General features: G+C 45.3%; 1 protein-coding gene across 4 annotated transcripts in view; it reads left to right on the forward strand.

Annotated features, from left to right (window-relative positions):
* SH3KBP1 (SH3 domain containing kinase binding protein 1) overlaps nt 1-15,420 on the forward strand; it is a 513,036-nt gene that overhangs the window by 105,902 nt on the left and 391,714 nt on the right. Inside the window, exon 1 of one of the 4 annotated variants that reach the window (XM_030202269.1) lies at nt 9,783-9,857. The exons of the other annotated variants lie outside the window; for them this stretch is intronic. Coding sequence (XP_030058129.1) covers nt 9,798-9,857 — 60 coding nt within the window. The 5' untranslated portion in view covers nt 9,783-9,797. Of the gene's footprint in view, nt 1-9,782; nt 9,858-15,420 lie in introns of those variants that run through there. 4 annotated transcript variants of the gene reach the window in all.

Genomic DNA, 15,420 nt, shown 5'->3' on the forward strand with positions numbered 1-15,420 from the left:
AGGTGCTCTTGTTAAACTGCGTTAAGCACTCAACTTCCTGTTTATCCTGCTTTAACTGCTAGTGCAGATCTGCATAAAGGCTTTGTGGCATGGATAGCGAAACACCAACCCCTGCATTTCCCCTTCCCTTCTATCGTTCCATGGTCCAGCATTACCCCCTATAAAATACAGCTGCTCAAGTACAGATAGGCCCTCATCAAATATTGATCACAAATCAGAAATAGAAATTTAAAAACAAAAACTGGACTAGAAACCCCAAGAAATCAAACTTGGGGCATGTACCGCAACACTGGAGAAATATAAACAGAAATGCTTTCCTCTTCTACTGAAGACATTCACGATTCTCATTTCTCACAGCAAAATTCAAAATAAAAACATTTTTGTACTTTTGTTGTCCGGGCATTTTATTTTTCCAATCACGTTGTTTCCAATTTCTTGGTTCTGCTTTTCTGTCTTTCTGCTAACTTTTTCAGGTGGCGGTTGTCCATTTGTCTTCATTCCTCTCTCCTCTTGACTTCTTCCATTCCCTCAGATCTGCTTTTTTATAATTTGCTTCAAACCGACAAGGAATTCAACACAATATAAATAAACAGAAATACAATTATTGATCTTTTCTGCCTCTTTCTTCTCAAATTTCACCCTCTTTCTCTCACTCTTCAGTTCTCCAATTTCTTCTTTTTACGTTTCCCTACCTATCAACTTTCCACCTCCTTCTCTGTCCTTAGCTCTCCCATTTGTCATTTCACCTCTCCCCCCCCCCCCCCGGCCTTCTATTCCCTTTTGTCAACTACTCTGCTTTAACACATTTCTACCTTCTGTATTCACCAGCCTCCTCTCACTCCTCTCCTTGTCATCCATGGCTGCTGGTGACCTCCAGGGGTGGAGAAAAGTTTTAAAGGTACACCGGGGAGGGGACGAGGAATGAGAGGGGGTTGGGGAGACAGGGTGAGATGCCGGCTCACCAGTGGGAGTGGAAGAGGAAAGGAGAGACGCTGGACTGCGGGGAGGTGGAGGCAGCCAAACAATCAGTAGGAATCAGCTGGGAGGGGTGTCACTCGCTCAGGGGAAGCGAGGCAAACACCTTGCGGGGGAGGGAAGGAAAACTTTGGGGATGCCATGGCACCTGTGCTTATGCTTTGCGATAGTTTTGTAATTTAAAATGCTTTTTGTCAGGTGGCATGGGTGGAGAGTGGAAGCCATTTGGCAGTTAACATCAGTGGCGTAGCTACGTGGGACTACAGGGGCCTGGGCCCCCTCAAATTTCCTCCAAGCTCCTGGTTTTGCTGGTGGGGATCCCCCAACCCCCGCCAGCTGAAGACTTGTCCAGCACCGGTGTCTGGCGCTGCCGCGTTGCCTACTCTGTTCTCTCTTCCCCCCTCACGTCCTGCATGCTCCTTTACAGGCCCGTGCCAAGGGTCTATGCCGCCCCCCCGCAGAAATGTTGGTGCCCCCCCCCTGCAGAAGAACAGTTGGCGCGCGCGCCCCTCTCCCCCCCCTTCCCCCCGTGAAGATGATCGCTGTGCGCCCTGGGGGCCTTTAAATCTTTTACTTGCAGTCGCAGCAGCGTCTGTGAAAACGGAGTGCTGCCGACGTCTCCCTTCCCTTCGCGCTCTTGGTTCCCTCAATGTCCCGCCTTCTTCTGACGTCAGAAGAAGGCGGGACACTGAGGGAACCAACGAGTGCAAGGGAAGGGAGACGTCGGCAGCGCTCTGTTTTCACAGACGCTGCTGCGACTGCAAGTAAAAGATTTAAAGGCCTCGGCGTCGCGGGGCGAGGGTAAGCACTGCGGCGGCGCCCTCCAGAGGTGGGCGCCCTCCTGCGGTGCTTACCCCGCTTACCGCATCGGCACGGCCCTGCTCCTTTAAGTGAAACTGGAGGGTCTGGGGCAATTTCACTTAAAGGAGCATGCAGGGCGTGAGGAGGAAGAGAGAACAGGGCAGGCAACCCGGCAGCGCTGGAGAAGGTTTCAGTCGGTGGGGGTTGGGGACACCCGCCAGCCAAGATACTTTGCTGCAGCAGTGAGTGGGGAGCGGCAAGGCAGTGTGGGGGGGGGGGGGGGGGGCGGCAGACTAAAATGTGCCTCCTATCTCGGGCTCTGGCCCCCCTCCCACTGCAAGGTCTGGCTACGCCCCTGGTTAACACATTGCACTGACCGCACTAACTGCCTAAGGTAGGGGTACTTGTGACCACTGACTGCCTTATAATAGATGCTAAGTGCTTCCACATTAATTTGAATGTTAGCGGTAACATCGCCAATAGGGTAAAATCCTGTATTACGCTGCGGTAACTGCAAATTTTATCTTGGTTTAATAAAAGGGCCCCAAAATAAGAGAACCTTTAATACCTTTTAGCTGGCTAACAATAATTTCCCTTACAGCTTGTTAGTTTGAGTTTCTCTGTATCTGTAGGTTATCAATAGAAATCAAACAAAATAAAACATGGAAAAGAAAATAAGATGATACCTTTTTTATTGGACATAACTTAATACATTTCTTGATTAGCTTTCGAAGGTCGCCCTTCTTCGTCAGATCGGAAATAAGCAAATGTGCTAGCTGACAGTGTATATAAGTGAAAACATTCAAGCATTACTATGACAGTCTGACAGGGTGGGAGGATGGGGGTGGGTCGGAGGTATGCATGGGGACATCAAAGCATATCATTGATATTCTAACAGGATGGGTGTGGATAGGATTGATATTGATATTCTAACAGGATGGGTCTGTATCTGTAGAAACATAATATGGCAAATGTTTGTTTTTTTTAATGAAAAATATATTTTCAGAAAGAACATCCATGGGGAATGGTTTTTCAATTTTTCTTTTTTGTTTGGGGGAGGAAGCTTTAATCTAGGGGTGTCCAACCATGGTCCTCGATGGCCGCAATCCAGTCGGGTTGTCAGGATTTCTGCAATGAATATGCAGGATATCTATTTTGCATGCACTGCCTCCAAGGTATGCAAATAAGATCTTATGCATAATCATTGGGGAAGTCCTGAAAACACGACCTGGCGAGTGCCAAAGTTGGACACCCCTGCTTTAATCCTTCCCTCCTGAGTGTTAAACCTTTACTATAGGAATACAGCTCTTAACTATCCTCACGACTAATTTATATTCTTCCTCCGTTCTTAGATTTCTCTGCTTTCTTCCCGCTACAAAGGATCTTGTGTATGTTGTGGCTGAAAATGGAACTAATAGCTAAATAGAGTAGATGCCTAGACACTTTTTGTAACGGGCAGGATAAAAAATCCTATGTAATAATTTGCACCTCCAACGTTCCATGTCTGACTGCCTGGGTTCGTAACATCTCCTGACGTCAGCCAGCCTCCAGCGTTCCATGCCCCCTCACTGTCCTGCCCTCGCGTCAAGACGTAATGACATCAGAGGGGCGGAACAGTGAGAGGGACGGGAACGCTGTTGGCGAGCTGACGTCAGGAAGGATGTTACGAACAGAACGGAAGCCAGCGCCAGCCAGCCAGCCAGCCAGCCAGAGAACGTCCAGGTACAAATCGAAGGGAGGAGAGAATCACGGGACATTGAGGGGAGGAAGGGAAGGGCAGGGGAGAATTGACGGACATGGATGGGATGGGAGGACAGTAGAGGCGAGGATCGCAGGACACTGATGGGAGGGCAGGGAAGAGGAGAATCGCTGGACATGGAGGGGAGGGCAGGGGAGAGAGAAAAAAAAAGCTTACATGACAGCCTTCCCAGGGCCCGTTTCATTGTTGAGGAAACGGGCATGGTTCCACTAGTTTTCTAAATAAACTTGAAACTTGATATAAACAGTTTCCAATGGTTATGCTTTTTTTTTAAATTAATTTTTATATTTCAATAATTTTTATTGATGAACATCCAAGATACTGAAAAAAACATATATAACTCACTAGGAAACATTGCATATGAAGCACAATAAGCATATAATTTATACCACATTAGTTCCTAAAAGCATTGTCATCCAATAATGTTTTCTCCCCTTTTTATTCTCCCCAAACCCTCCAATTCTATAACAATGCAGCTACCAAGAGGGAGTAGCCCAAAGAGCCTGTGTTCTGATGGCCCTCTGGTGTTTCCCCCCCAAGGACCTCCCTATAACCTTTTATTCCCACCCCTCTACCCTCCCTTTCCCATCAGACATTAGTTATGGGTCAATAGGCCACAGTCAAGGTTAGTCTATCAGTCACATATTTAAGAGGGAGCTTTTCGCTTTGGGAGCCAAGGAATCCAAAAACGGGCCCCATCTTGTACAAAAACTTTTAAACTCCTTTATGTCCCCTTCTTTTATCATCATACGTTCAGTTCGTATACATTGTACCATCCGCATTCGCCAGCTCTGAAGAGATGGACCTTTCGGGGATAACCACTCTGCAAGAATGGACTTCTTGGCAAGCAAAGTAGCTCGTTCTGCAAAGCTGGTAAAACCTTTCGGCTTTGGGTTAATTAAGCAGGGTTTTCCAAATAACAAAAGCGGCGAGCCGGACCATCGCGCTTTCCATAGAGCTGAAACTCCTGCCAGCAGGGCCTCCCAAAAGTTATGAATTTCTGGGCAAGCCCAGAACATGTGGCCCAATGTCGCCCCTTCAGCCTGGCACTTGGGGCACCTCCCATCAGGAGAGGCCCCCGCGTAGAATGCTCGTCTAGGTGGCATGTGCATCCGGAAGGCAAAGCGGTATTGTAATTCCCAATGGTCCGCCAAGATGGACACTCTGTGCAGCGATAACACATGTTCCTTAAGTAAGCCTGGTGACACCTCTATCGATAGGTCCTTGCTCCAAGCCTCTGCATATTTGCCGAAATCCGGTTCAGAAATTGTGTCTTTAATGTGTCTTAGGTGGAATCTTAATGGGACTCTTACTTGAGATCCCAAAGTAAACGCCTCTGATAATTCCTCCTGAACATCCTCCGCCAGCAGTTCCCATGACAGGCTCCTTGTATAATGTTTTAACTGCCAGTAGTGAAAATAGTCTTTGGGGTGGAGTAGGCCTCTTTTTTGCAATTCCTGAAACGATTGTAGTTTCCCTTCTTTAGTTAGGAGCTGTTGCAAGTAGATGACGTCACGCTCTTTCCATTGTTTAAAGATGTTATATAGCATTCCTGGGGGAAATTCAGGGTTCCCACATAATGGCAGTAGTGGAGTGATTTTTGGTGAGAAGTGGTGTAGTCTGCATATCCAGTTCCATGCTTTCTGCGCCTGGGGCAGGATGTTGGCTATCGTCAAGAGTGGAGAGGCTCCCCCACTCCCATGAAGACAGCTACTAAAATGGATTGGTACAAATAAGTTCAGTTCCATAGTTGTGGCTGAGAAATCCCCAGATTTGCGAAACCAGTCTGTTACATGTCTCATGGCACTTGCAATCGCCAAGTGCCGTACACTTTGTAAACCTAGCCCTCCATATTCTTTGGGGACATATAGTTTGTCTAGAGGAAATCTAGGTTTCTTCCCCCGCCATAGAAATTTCCTTAGCAATCCATTCAATCTCCTTTCATCCTCATTAGTGAAGTGTAGGGGTAATGTTTGGAACATGTAGGACCAGCATGGTATAACCATCATATTATAAAGAGCGATTCATCCCAAAAGGGAAATAGGTAGACCCCGCCACTGCTCTAGTTTTCTAGCAGTATCCCGCATTAATTTCCGAATGTTCACCTCATATAGACAGCTTAATGTCCGAGGGATTAATACTCCCAAATACTTCATCTCTGACCCAGCCTTCTGCAGTGAGAAATCATTAGGGGGAGAGCCATCTCCATGGTCTTGCAATCTCATCACTTGGGATTTTTCCCGATTAATTTGAAACCCTGATATGTCTCCAAAGCTGTCTATCTCTTTTAAAAGAGTTGGTAAAGCTACCCTTGGATCTGTAGAAACAATTAACAAATCATCTGCAAAAGCAAGTGTCTTAACCCGTTCTCCTCCCACCGTCACCCCTGCCACCCCTTCCCTTCGCTGAATGTTTCTTATCAGTGGTTCTATAGCAATAATGAACAGGAGAGGGGACAGGGGGCATCCTTGTCTGGTTCCTCTTTCTATATCAATTTGTTTAGTTTTTTCTCCATTAATCAGCACAGCTGCTTTGGGATTAGAATAAAGAGATCTGATGGCCCCTAATGCCCAGCCTTTCACACCTACGAACTGTAGTACTTCAAACATATAATCCCATCCTACCTTATCAAACGCTTTTTCAGCGTCCAGGCTAACCAGCATTGTTTCAAATCCCGCCTGCTGAGTCTGGGCCAAGGCTAACAGTAATCGCCGTACATTGGTTCCTGCGTGCCTATTTCGAATAAACCCCACTTGTTCTTGACCAATAAGCTTGGGTAGGCTCTCCTGCAATCTATTAGCTAGCAGTTTTGCAAGTATTTTTACATCCACGTTAATTAATGAAATCGGTCTATAGGAGCCGGCTTGGTTCTCGGGTTTTCCTGGCTTAAGCAACAATGTGATTAAGGCCTCATTAGCGTAGGCTGGAAATTGCCCCTCGGCCACCACCTCTTCAAAATATGAATGCAGGGGGCCCACCAAGTGCGGGCCTAAGATCTTATAAAATTCACTAGGGAACCCATCTGGGCCTGGAGCTGAGTTTGACGGGAGAGACTGAATAATGCCCTGCAGTTCCTCTCCCGTGATGGGGCTGCAGAGTTTCTCCGCTTCCAATGCCGATAACACTGGCATATCAGCTTTTTTCAAATAATTAGTAATAGTTACCCAAGATGGGGAGGGGAGTTTCGTATACAAATCCCTGAAGAACTTATAGAACACCTGTTGCACTCCTTCTTTTCCATGTTGAATATGACCTGCCCCGTCTTTAACCGCCACTACCACTCTAGGCCCATCCCAGGACTTAACCACCCTTGCTAACATTGTTCCAGTTTTATTGCCGAATCTTTGGAAACGGAATTTTGTTGCTGCTAATACTTTGGAGGCTCTTTCATGTAGTAGGGAGTTTAAGGCTATTTGGGCTATTTTCATCTGTTCCCGATTGTAATTTGTTGGGGCCGCAGCGAACCTACGCTTAGCCTTCCCCAGGTTACGTTCCAAATTAAAAATCGCCTTTGTTATCTTCCTTTCACGTTTCACCGTAAAGGCAATCACAGCACCCCGCATGACAGCTTTCGCTGCTTGCCAAAATAAAGTAGGGTTGTCCTTGTGCCTCCCGTTGAATCTAACATATTCTTCCCAGCTCTTTGACAAATGCATTTTAAAGGCCGGGTCATTGGCTAGGTATGTAGGAAATCTCCACCCTCTTCCCCTTGTTCCTAGATCTCGGCCTTCCAAATCTAGCCAGACCATTGAGTGATCCGATATTTCTTCCGGGCCGATCTCTACTGCACTCACATGGGAAAATATCCTTCGGTCTACCAATATGTAATCTAATCGAGAGAGAGTCCCATGTGCCCTCGAAAGGTGCGTATAGTCTCTCTCCCCCGGGTATAAAACCCGCCAAGAGTCCACCACCTGAAGGGCCTGCATAAATTGAGTTAAAATTCGTGATTCTGGCCCCCTCCGGACCCCCCCCCCAGAGGAGGAGCTATCTAGAGTGGGATCTGCAACTAAATTGAAATCGCCCATTACAAGCAGAGGTAATGAGCTATGGGGCTGACATACCTGGATCAAATGGTCATAAAAGGGTCTCCCCTGCTGATTGGGGGCATATATCGCTACTACCAAGTATTCAACGTGTTGTAGCCAAAGGCGTACCACCACATATCTCCCCTCCGGATCGCTGCCCACTAAGTGTGCCTTAGCCACCGCCCCCCTTCGTATTAGAATTGCCACCCCGCTTCTCCTGCCTTTGGCCTCTGCCCCATATATCTCTCCTACCCAAGTTCGTTTCAATTTCTTCAGTTCCTCCTGAGACAACCTTGTTTCCTGAATGCAGGCTACATCTGCCCTATGTCTTTTTAGAGCCTGTAAAATCTTTGTCCTCTTAATTGGGGATGTAATGCCCCCTACATTCCAAGTTATGAACCGTGTCCGGGCACCCATATGTCTACTACATAATGTGTTCTTCGAGTATAGTACTTAGTGACATGTGGGTAACCTAGGTGCCCAGCTCCACCTAAGCTCCCCTCTTCCTTAATCTGTAGCCCTATGACCATTCCCTGTCTATTATCACAATTATATACGTCTACCCCCCCTCCCCCTTCTTTCTCCCTTCCTTGCCCTCCCCCCACCCTCCCATAGCTCCCCCCCTCCCCCCATCTGCCCATGCCCTCCTCTTTCGCAACATCTACTAAAAGAGAGCTGGTCTATGGATGGTAGGGGACCCCCTCCCCCCCCCAGCATTCGCTTCTTTATCATCCATTCTTCCATTCGATACAAGTTGTGCCCAATATATATCAATCCCCAAACAAACTGGATCAGTGTACAGTGCAACTTAACACGCGCTAATTAAATGGTCCATTTACCAATTGTCAGTGCGCAACTATTGTTTATCCTCGGGTTCCACTTCTGCCCGTCTTCCTTAATTCTCATCAGCCATTCTGTCCCGCAGGGGAAGGAGGGTTTTCCCTTAGCAGGCCCTGAGCCTCTTCCGGCGAATGGTACATTTTCCAGCCGCCTACTTCCAGCACTTTGAGCTGAGCCGGGTACAATAACATAAATCGTTGATTTTTCGATGCCAGCTGGCGGCATACTGGCCCAAACGCCTTCCGGCGCTCTTGCAGGGCCGCAGAATAGTTTTGAAAAATTTTTATTGCTGCTCCGTCAAATGACAGTGTATCCCATTTAGAACGGGCTCCTCTCAAGATTTCTTCCTTATGTATGAAGTTATGTACTTTGATTATAACCACACGTGGTCTGTTACCTCCTGCCACCTTTCTTCCCAGGCGATGCGCTCTTTCTAGGCAAAGTGGGCCTGCGCTATCTGAAAGCGCGAACTCTGATTTCAACCAGTTCTCAAGCTGGGTCGGAAGGGCTCGATCTGACACCGACTCTGGAATTCCGATCAATCGGAGGTTAGATCTCCGAGATCTATTTTCTAAGTCATCTAGGTGTTTAGCTTGTGTGCGCAACATGGTCTGTAGATCTTGCACTGTGGATTCACTTTCTCTATTCAAGTCCTCCAGCTCAGACACACGCACTTCGAGTTCCCCCGTTCTTCTAGTCGTTTCTCCGAGCAGCAGCTCTACACCCGCCATTTGTTCTGATAGTTTGGTAAGTTCAGGCTGTAATGCCGCTTTCACTGCATCTGTAATTTGTTGTACCTGTGACGGGTGAAATCTCGGAGGGGAATCCGCCGTCGGGTCAGGCGCCATCTTGGCTTCTCCTGTTCCACGCAATTTCTCGGCGCTTTTTTCCCCGATTTCAGCGCGGATGCCCGAGTTTCTTTAGTAATAAAGGGATCCATCGATAGCCAATAGTTTTCCTTCCGTTTCAGGATGATTTCATTCAGATTTCACTCGTTTTTACTGGGGCTAAAGGAGGGAAACCCCGGAGAGAAGAAAGACGCGACTCTCTTCCTCAGACCATCACGTGACCCCCTTAAATTAATTTTTAAAAAATGTATAGCCCACATTATCCTCAGATGAGTTTTTCCTCCATTTCTTCTTTCCTGTTGATATCACTACCATTTGTGTTTTTTTTTTTCTTTACTTAAATGTGTTTTAAGCATTAAGTTAAGAAAGAATGGAGTAACTTTATTAATCTCTGATGATCTTGATTAAACAAGCTGCAGAGAGACCAGGCTTACATTTACTAGTTACAGGCAGGACACATGATAGTCTGCAAGCTCTGCTGAAATTTAATTCGGGAAGCTGAGCTATTGTGGTCCTGAACATTTCTGAGAGTTGTCTGAAGGCTGCATGAGTTTTGGCTGTTCCATTGTTTGCTGTGGAACCAGACAATGCATCAGGAGAGCTGAGGTTACACTTCCCTCTCTAATTCTATACAGTCTCCGCAAATTTAATTGAATAATGAGATAATTAGTGCCAATAATTGGCTTTTTAAAAAGCAATTTTTAGCACTAATGAGATTTAATTGTATTTTACACACAAGTTTAAAAAAAGGGGGGGCACGGAAATGGGAGGGTCTGGGGCAGAATGGGGACATTCCTAGCATTTGTTCACTTGTTATAGAATAAGGGAGCTAATCCCCAGATTCTATATAGTGTGCTTAGATTTAGGCTCTGAAATTGGTGCGGATTCTATAACGCCATGTGTAACTTACCTGACTTAACAAGCTAATGAGCGCTGATAACGGTATTTAACAAGCAATAATGAGCCCTGATTGGCACTGATTATAATTTAGGCACACAACTCGCTAAGCATATTCTGTAACAATGTGTGCTGAACTTCTAATGCGCAGAGGCAAAATGGGGTGTGGTTATGGGCGGGGAAATGGACATTCCAAAATGTAGGCGCCTAGTTATAGAATATGGCCCAGTGCGCCTAAATGTACGCCCTGAGCACTACACCAACTTTTCATTGGAGTAAATGGATGCATGCAGATATCAGCGCTGAAATATCAACTAAGCATATTCTGTAATCGGCGAATATTTCACCAGTGTTGTTATGCTCATATTTGCCCTCTCCTCAAGTCACTTCACTGGCTTCCTATCCGTTTCCGCATACAGTTCAAACTCATCTTACTGACCTATAAGTGCATTCACTCTGCAGCTCCTCGGTACCTCTCCACTCTCATCTCTCCCTACATTCCTCCCCGGGAACTCCATTCACTGGGTAAATCTCTCTTATCTGCACCCTTCTCCTCCACTGCTAACTCCAGACTCCGTTCCTTTTATCTTGCTGCACCATATGCCTGGAATAGACTTCCTGAGCTGGTACGTCAAGCTCCATCTCTGGCCATCTTCAAATCTAAGCTAAAAGCCCACCTTTTTGATGCTGCTTTTAACTCCTAACCCTTATTCACTTGTTCAGAACCCTTATTTTATCATCCTCACTTTAATATTCCCTTTGTTTGTCCTGTTTGTCTGTCCTAATTAGATTGTAAGCTCTGTCGAGCAGGGACTGTCTCTTCATGTTCAAGTGTACAGCGCTGTGTTCGTCTAGTAGCGCTATAGAAATGATAAGTAGTAGTAGTCTTTGGGATTCCGGAGTCTTGCTACTTTGGGATTCTGGAATCTTGCTACTCTTTGTCCTTATCTGGCCTGTTTGTCTGTTCTGATTAGATTGTAAGCTCTGTCGAGCAGGGACTGTCTCTTCATGTTCAAGTGTACAGCGCTGCGTACGTCTAGTAGCGCTATAGAAATGATAAGTAGTAGTAGTAGTCTTTGGGATTCCGGAATCTTGCCGCTCTTTGGGATTACACACAGAATATTGCTACAGTGGGATTCCGGAATCTTGCTACTCATTAGGATTCTGCACGGAATCTTGCTACTCTTTGTCCTTATCCCTTATTTGTCCTGTTTGTCTGTCCTAATTAGATTGTAAGCTCTGTCGAGCAGGGACTGTCTCTTCATGTTCAAGTGTACAGCGCTGCGTACGTCTAGTATCGCTTTAGAAATGATAAGTAGTAGTAGTAGTAGTAAATCTAGGTGCCAATTATTGAATTTGCTTGATTTTTTTTTTATTTTGGCACCATATATAGAATCTTCTCCTATGTGTGTATTTAGGTGCGTACTTCTGCACCATGTTTCAGCTGGTGCAAATGTGTAAGCACGGTTTACAGAATTGCGCTTGTTTTTCATTGCCATATATAGAATTCACCCCTTTTATGCGCAGGGTTACTTCTCTTTGAGAAGGCAACAGGTTTTAGCTGTCTTACAGGCAGATGATCAAAAGCAAACGCCGGCGCTAGAGGCTGTTAGCGCCATACTAGCGCCGGCGTTTGCTACCGCCCCATGATCAGAGCCCTCGAGCATGTGAGACAATGCGCTGGAGGGCTCTTAGCGCAAGTAGCTTACAAATGCATGCTAATCAGCGCTTAACACATTCATCCCCAATGATCAGCGGACCAGCGCGTCAAAGATTGGGTCGCTGTCCGCGACAAACCCTACGCCAGCTCCGAGCTGGCGTTAGGGTTTGCAGATTTATTTATTTATTTATTGCATTTGTATCCCACATTCCCACACCTATTTGCAGGCTCAATGTGGCTTACATAGATTTGTTAACATTGTCATTTCAGGATATCAGATACAGTTAGTAGTGCGTAGCGATCAAAGGAAGAGAGTGATTGGGGTAGTTATAGAAGGTGGGCGTTCATAATTGAGTGGGTTAGTGAGGTGACTTATTAAGGTAGTAGGCTCTCATTGTAGGCCTTGTTGAAGAATGTTTTCAGAGATTTTCGAAGATATTTTGTTTCGTTGATTGCTTTCAAGTCTGTAGGTAATGCATTCCATAACTTCGTGCTCATGTAGGAGAAGGTAGTGGTATGCATCCGCTTGTATTTAAGTCCTTTGCAGCTGGGGTAGTGCAAGTTGAGAAATTTGCGGGATGATCTTGTGGCGTTTCTGGAAGGTAGGTCCACTAGGTTTAGCATGTAGATTGGGGCGTCTACATGAATGATTTTGTGTACAATCGTGCAGATCTTGAACACAATGCATTCCTTAAGTGGGGATCATTGGGGAGGAATGGTGAGCCCTGTCCAGCATGCATTTCTCATTGAAACATCCAATTTTGGACATCCTTAACTGCCCATTGCAGAAACGGCCAAAATTTGGACATCCTCTACTGCCCCGTCGCAGAAACATCCAAATTTTGGACGTCCTCAACTGCCCCGTCGCTATACCTCTGACACCCCCTTGAAATTTGGCCGTCCCTGCAACAGGGCAGTTGAGGACGTCCATCTTCCGATTTAAAGATGGGCGTCCTTCTCTTTTCATTGGTCTCCAGCCCAGACCTGTCAAACAAGTGCGGGAGGATTGTGCCGGGCGTATGCTCAGGCACAATTCTCCCGCACTTCTACCCAATCATCAGAGATAATTGCGCTGCTTAAATTTGCATGCATTATCTCTGATCATAGGTCTAATAGCGCCCCGCGCTGTTCCAGCACTGTTTGGAACAGCGCGGGGCTTTTGATCATCTGCCTGTTGGTGAGAAATTGAGCTTTTGCAGACGGTGACCACTTTTTTTTTTAATTAGACCAACAGGGTAATTGTCCAGAGATGATGGAAGTGAACATGTAAAGTCTCAGAGCTCCTGTGCAGCAACTTAATATCACCATGATATTAAAAGTATTGCAGCCCACAGAGAGTCCACTTTAGAAAATGTTCACACAATGCACAAATGCACTCGCACTTGTTCGTGTGATATTACAAGACCTATCACGCACAGGCCAGCCTGCAAACATACATGAAAATCACATTCGGGTTGATTTGCATCAGTGTTCACTAAATTTTGCAAACACTGGTTGGCAGTGGTCAAATTGGATAATTTTTGTCTGTTTCCAGTAATGCTCACTTGACGTGTGTCTGAAGTATTGTCATACATATGGCCAGAATAATCCCCTTGCTATGTTTTGAGCTTCCACTGTGGAACTGCCAGAAAGCAGCTGACATTGTACAGATGTGGGTTTTATTTTGTTTTTGATGATCTGGTATTAATTAAAAAACAAACAAACAAAAAGCATGATCATTGGAAACTGTTTATATCAAGTTTCAGGTTTATTTAGAAAATTTTGTATCCTGCCCATTACAAAAAGTGTCTAGGGGGGCTACAATCTAATATAGGGAGGGAAATGAAAAAGGACATGACATGGAGAGAAAGAACTACAATTCAAAAAGAGAAAGAGGGGACAGCACATAAGGGCAAATTATACAAACAAGTATTGCAATCCCGCAAAAACTGACCTCAGTCAAAGGCGTCAGCAAAAAGGTATGTTTTCAGGTCACTTTTAACAAAACTACATTGGCTACCAATCAAAGAACGTATTGCTTTCAAAATCTGCACCCTGATCCATAAAATTATCTTCGGTGAAGCCCCGGGATATATGACAGACCTCATAGACCTACCAACAAGAAACACAACCAGATCAACACGAACTTACCTAAATCTCCACTACCCAAGCTGCAAAGCTCTCAAATTCAAATCTATTTATGGATCCAATTTCTCCTACATAAGCACACAACTGTGGAACGCACTACCAAAAGCCGTGAAAACAACGTACGACCACCTAAACTTCTGGAAATCACTAAAAACCTACCTGTTCAAAAAGGCATACCCCACCGATCCAACTTAAGTGCCTCTACTCCACAACTCAACGAAACCAAAGCTTGTAACAGACTATATATAACTCTTCCTCTTGTAATTCCCCAATGTGTCTATAACACAGGAACCTTATCCGACCACATTAACTCCTTGTATCTGTTTCTGTGCTGGAGATGGCGAACGCCTCTACGGTACAATGCATGCCACATTGAGCCTGCAAAAAGGTGGGAAAATTTGAGATACAAATGTATCAAATATCAATCAACGTATAAAACTAACAACACCTCAAAACCAAAGTGGATATTTTAACTGATACCAAATCGCCCATAAAAGGAAGAAAAAGAAAGGTCAGCCTTTTAAACTATTGTAAGGAGGTTTGAAACCTAAGATGACTCGGCAGCTAGTTCCAAAAGTTCCGGGCCCTGAAAAGAGAAAATAGTGTGTTTGGTGGAAACGTGGACAGTGTTGTAAGGGGAAGGAACCATAAGCCGACGCTGCTGAGAGGACCACAGTGATCTGGAAGGGCAGTAAGGGAGCAAGTAACTGGAGAGAAAAGGGGGTTCACCTGAGAGTTGAATTTTAAAGACAAGAAGAAGAAGAAGAAGCTTATAAGCAATACGGGATGTGATAGGCAGCCAGTGTGCCTCCTTCAATAGAGGCGTAACGTGATCGTACTTCGTACAGCCAGTGATGAGTTTTATAGCCGTGTTCTGCGTATGCTGGAGACTTTTAAGGTCCCGAACTGGAATACTCCTGTAAAGGGCGTTACAGTAGTCCAAAGTGCAAATGACAAGGGAGTGCACAAGAATATTCAGAGCAGAAATGTGTAGCACAGGCCAAATGCAGTGTATTATTCAAAGCTTAAATAAAGAACATCTCACCACAGCCGACATTTGCCGGCTTCTTGCTTTTAATATACCTAAAAATGTTTTTACTATGTGTGTTTGCCTCCAACACAATCATCTTTTCAAAGTCTCTCTTTGCGTTCCTTATCAGCGCTTTGCATTTGACTTGCTGTTTCCTATTTTTTTTTCAGTGGGATCCTTCTTTCATATTTCTTTTACCAATTAGAGGTTTTACAAGGGAAAGCAATTAGGTAATTTGTCAATTCTGCTGGACACATTGGTTTCCCTTGGAGAGAGAGAGTGGCAACCCTTTTCTCTCTAACTTAAACTAGGAAATACCCTGATTTTTATAGGTGCCCTCAGGATATGGATAATATGACAGTAAATATACCTGATTGGATCTATGCTAATGTCATGGTTGTCACTGATTGGCTCATGCTAATGAGTAGCTTCTATCTTGCTAACATGGTTTTGTC

Source organism: Microcaecilia unicolor, chromosome 4 (assembly GCF_901765095.1).
Source record: "Microcaecilia unicolor chromosome 4, aMicUni1.1, whole genome shotgun sequence".
NCBI classification, from domain to species: Eukaryota; Metazoa; Chordata; class Amphibia; order Gymnophiona; family Siphonopidae; genus Microcaecilia; species Microcaecilia unicolor.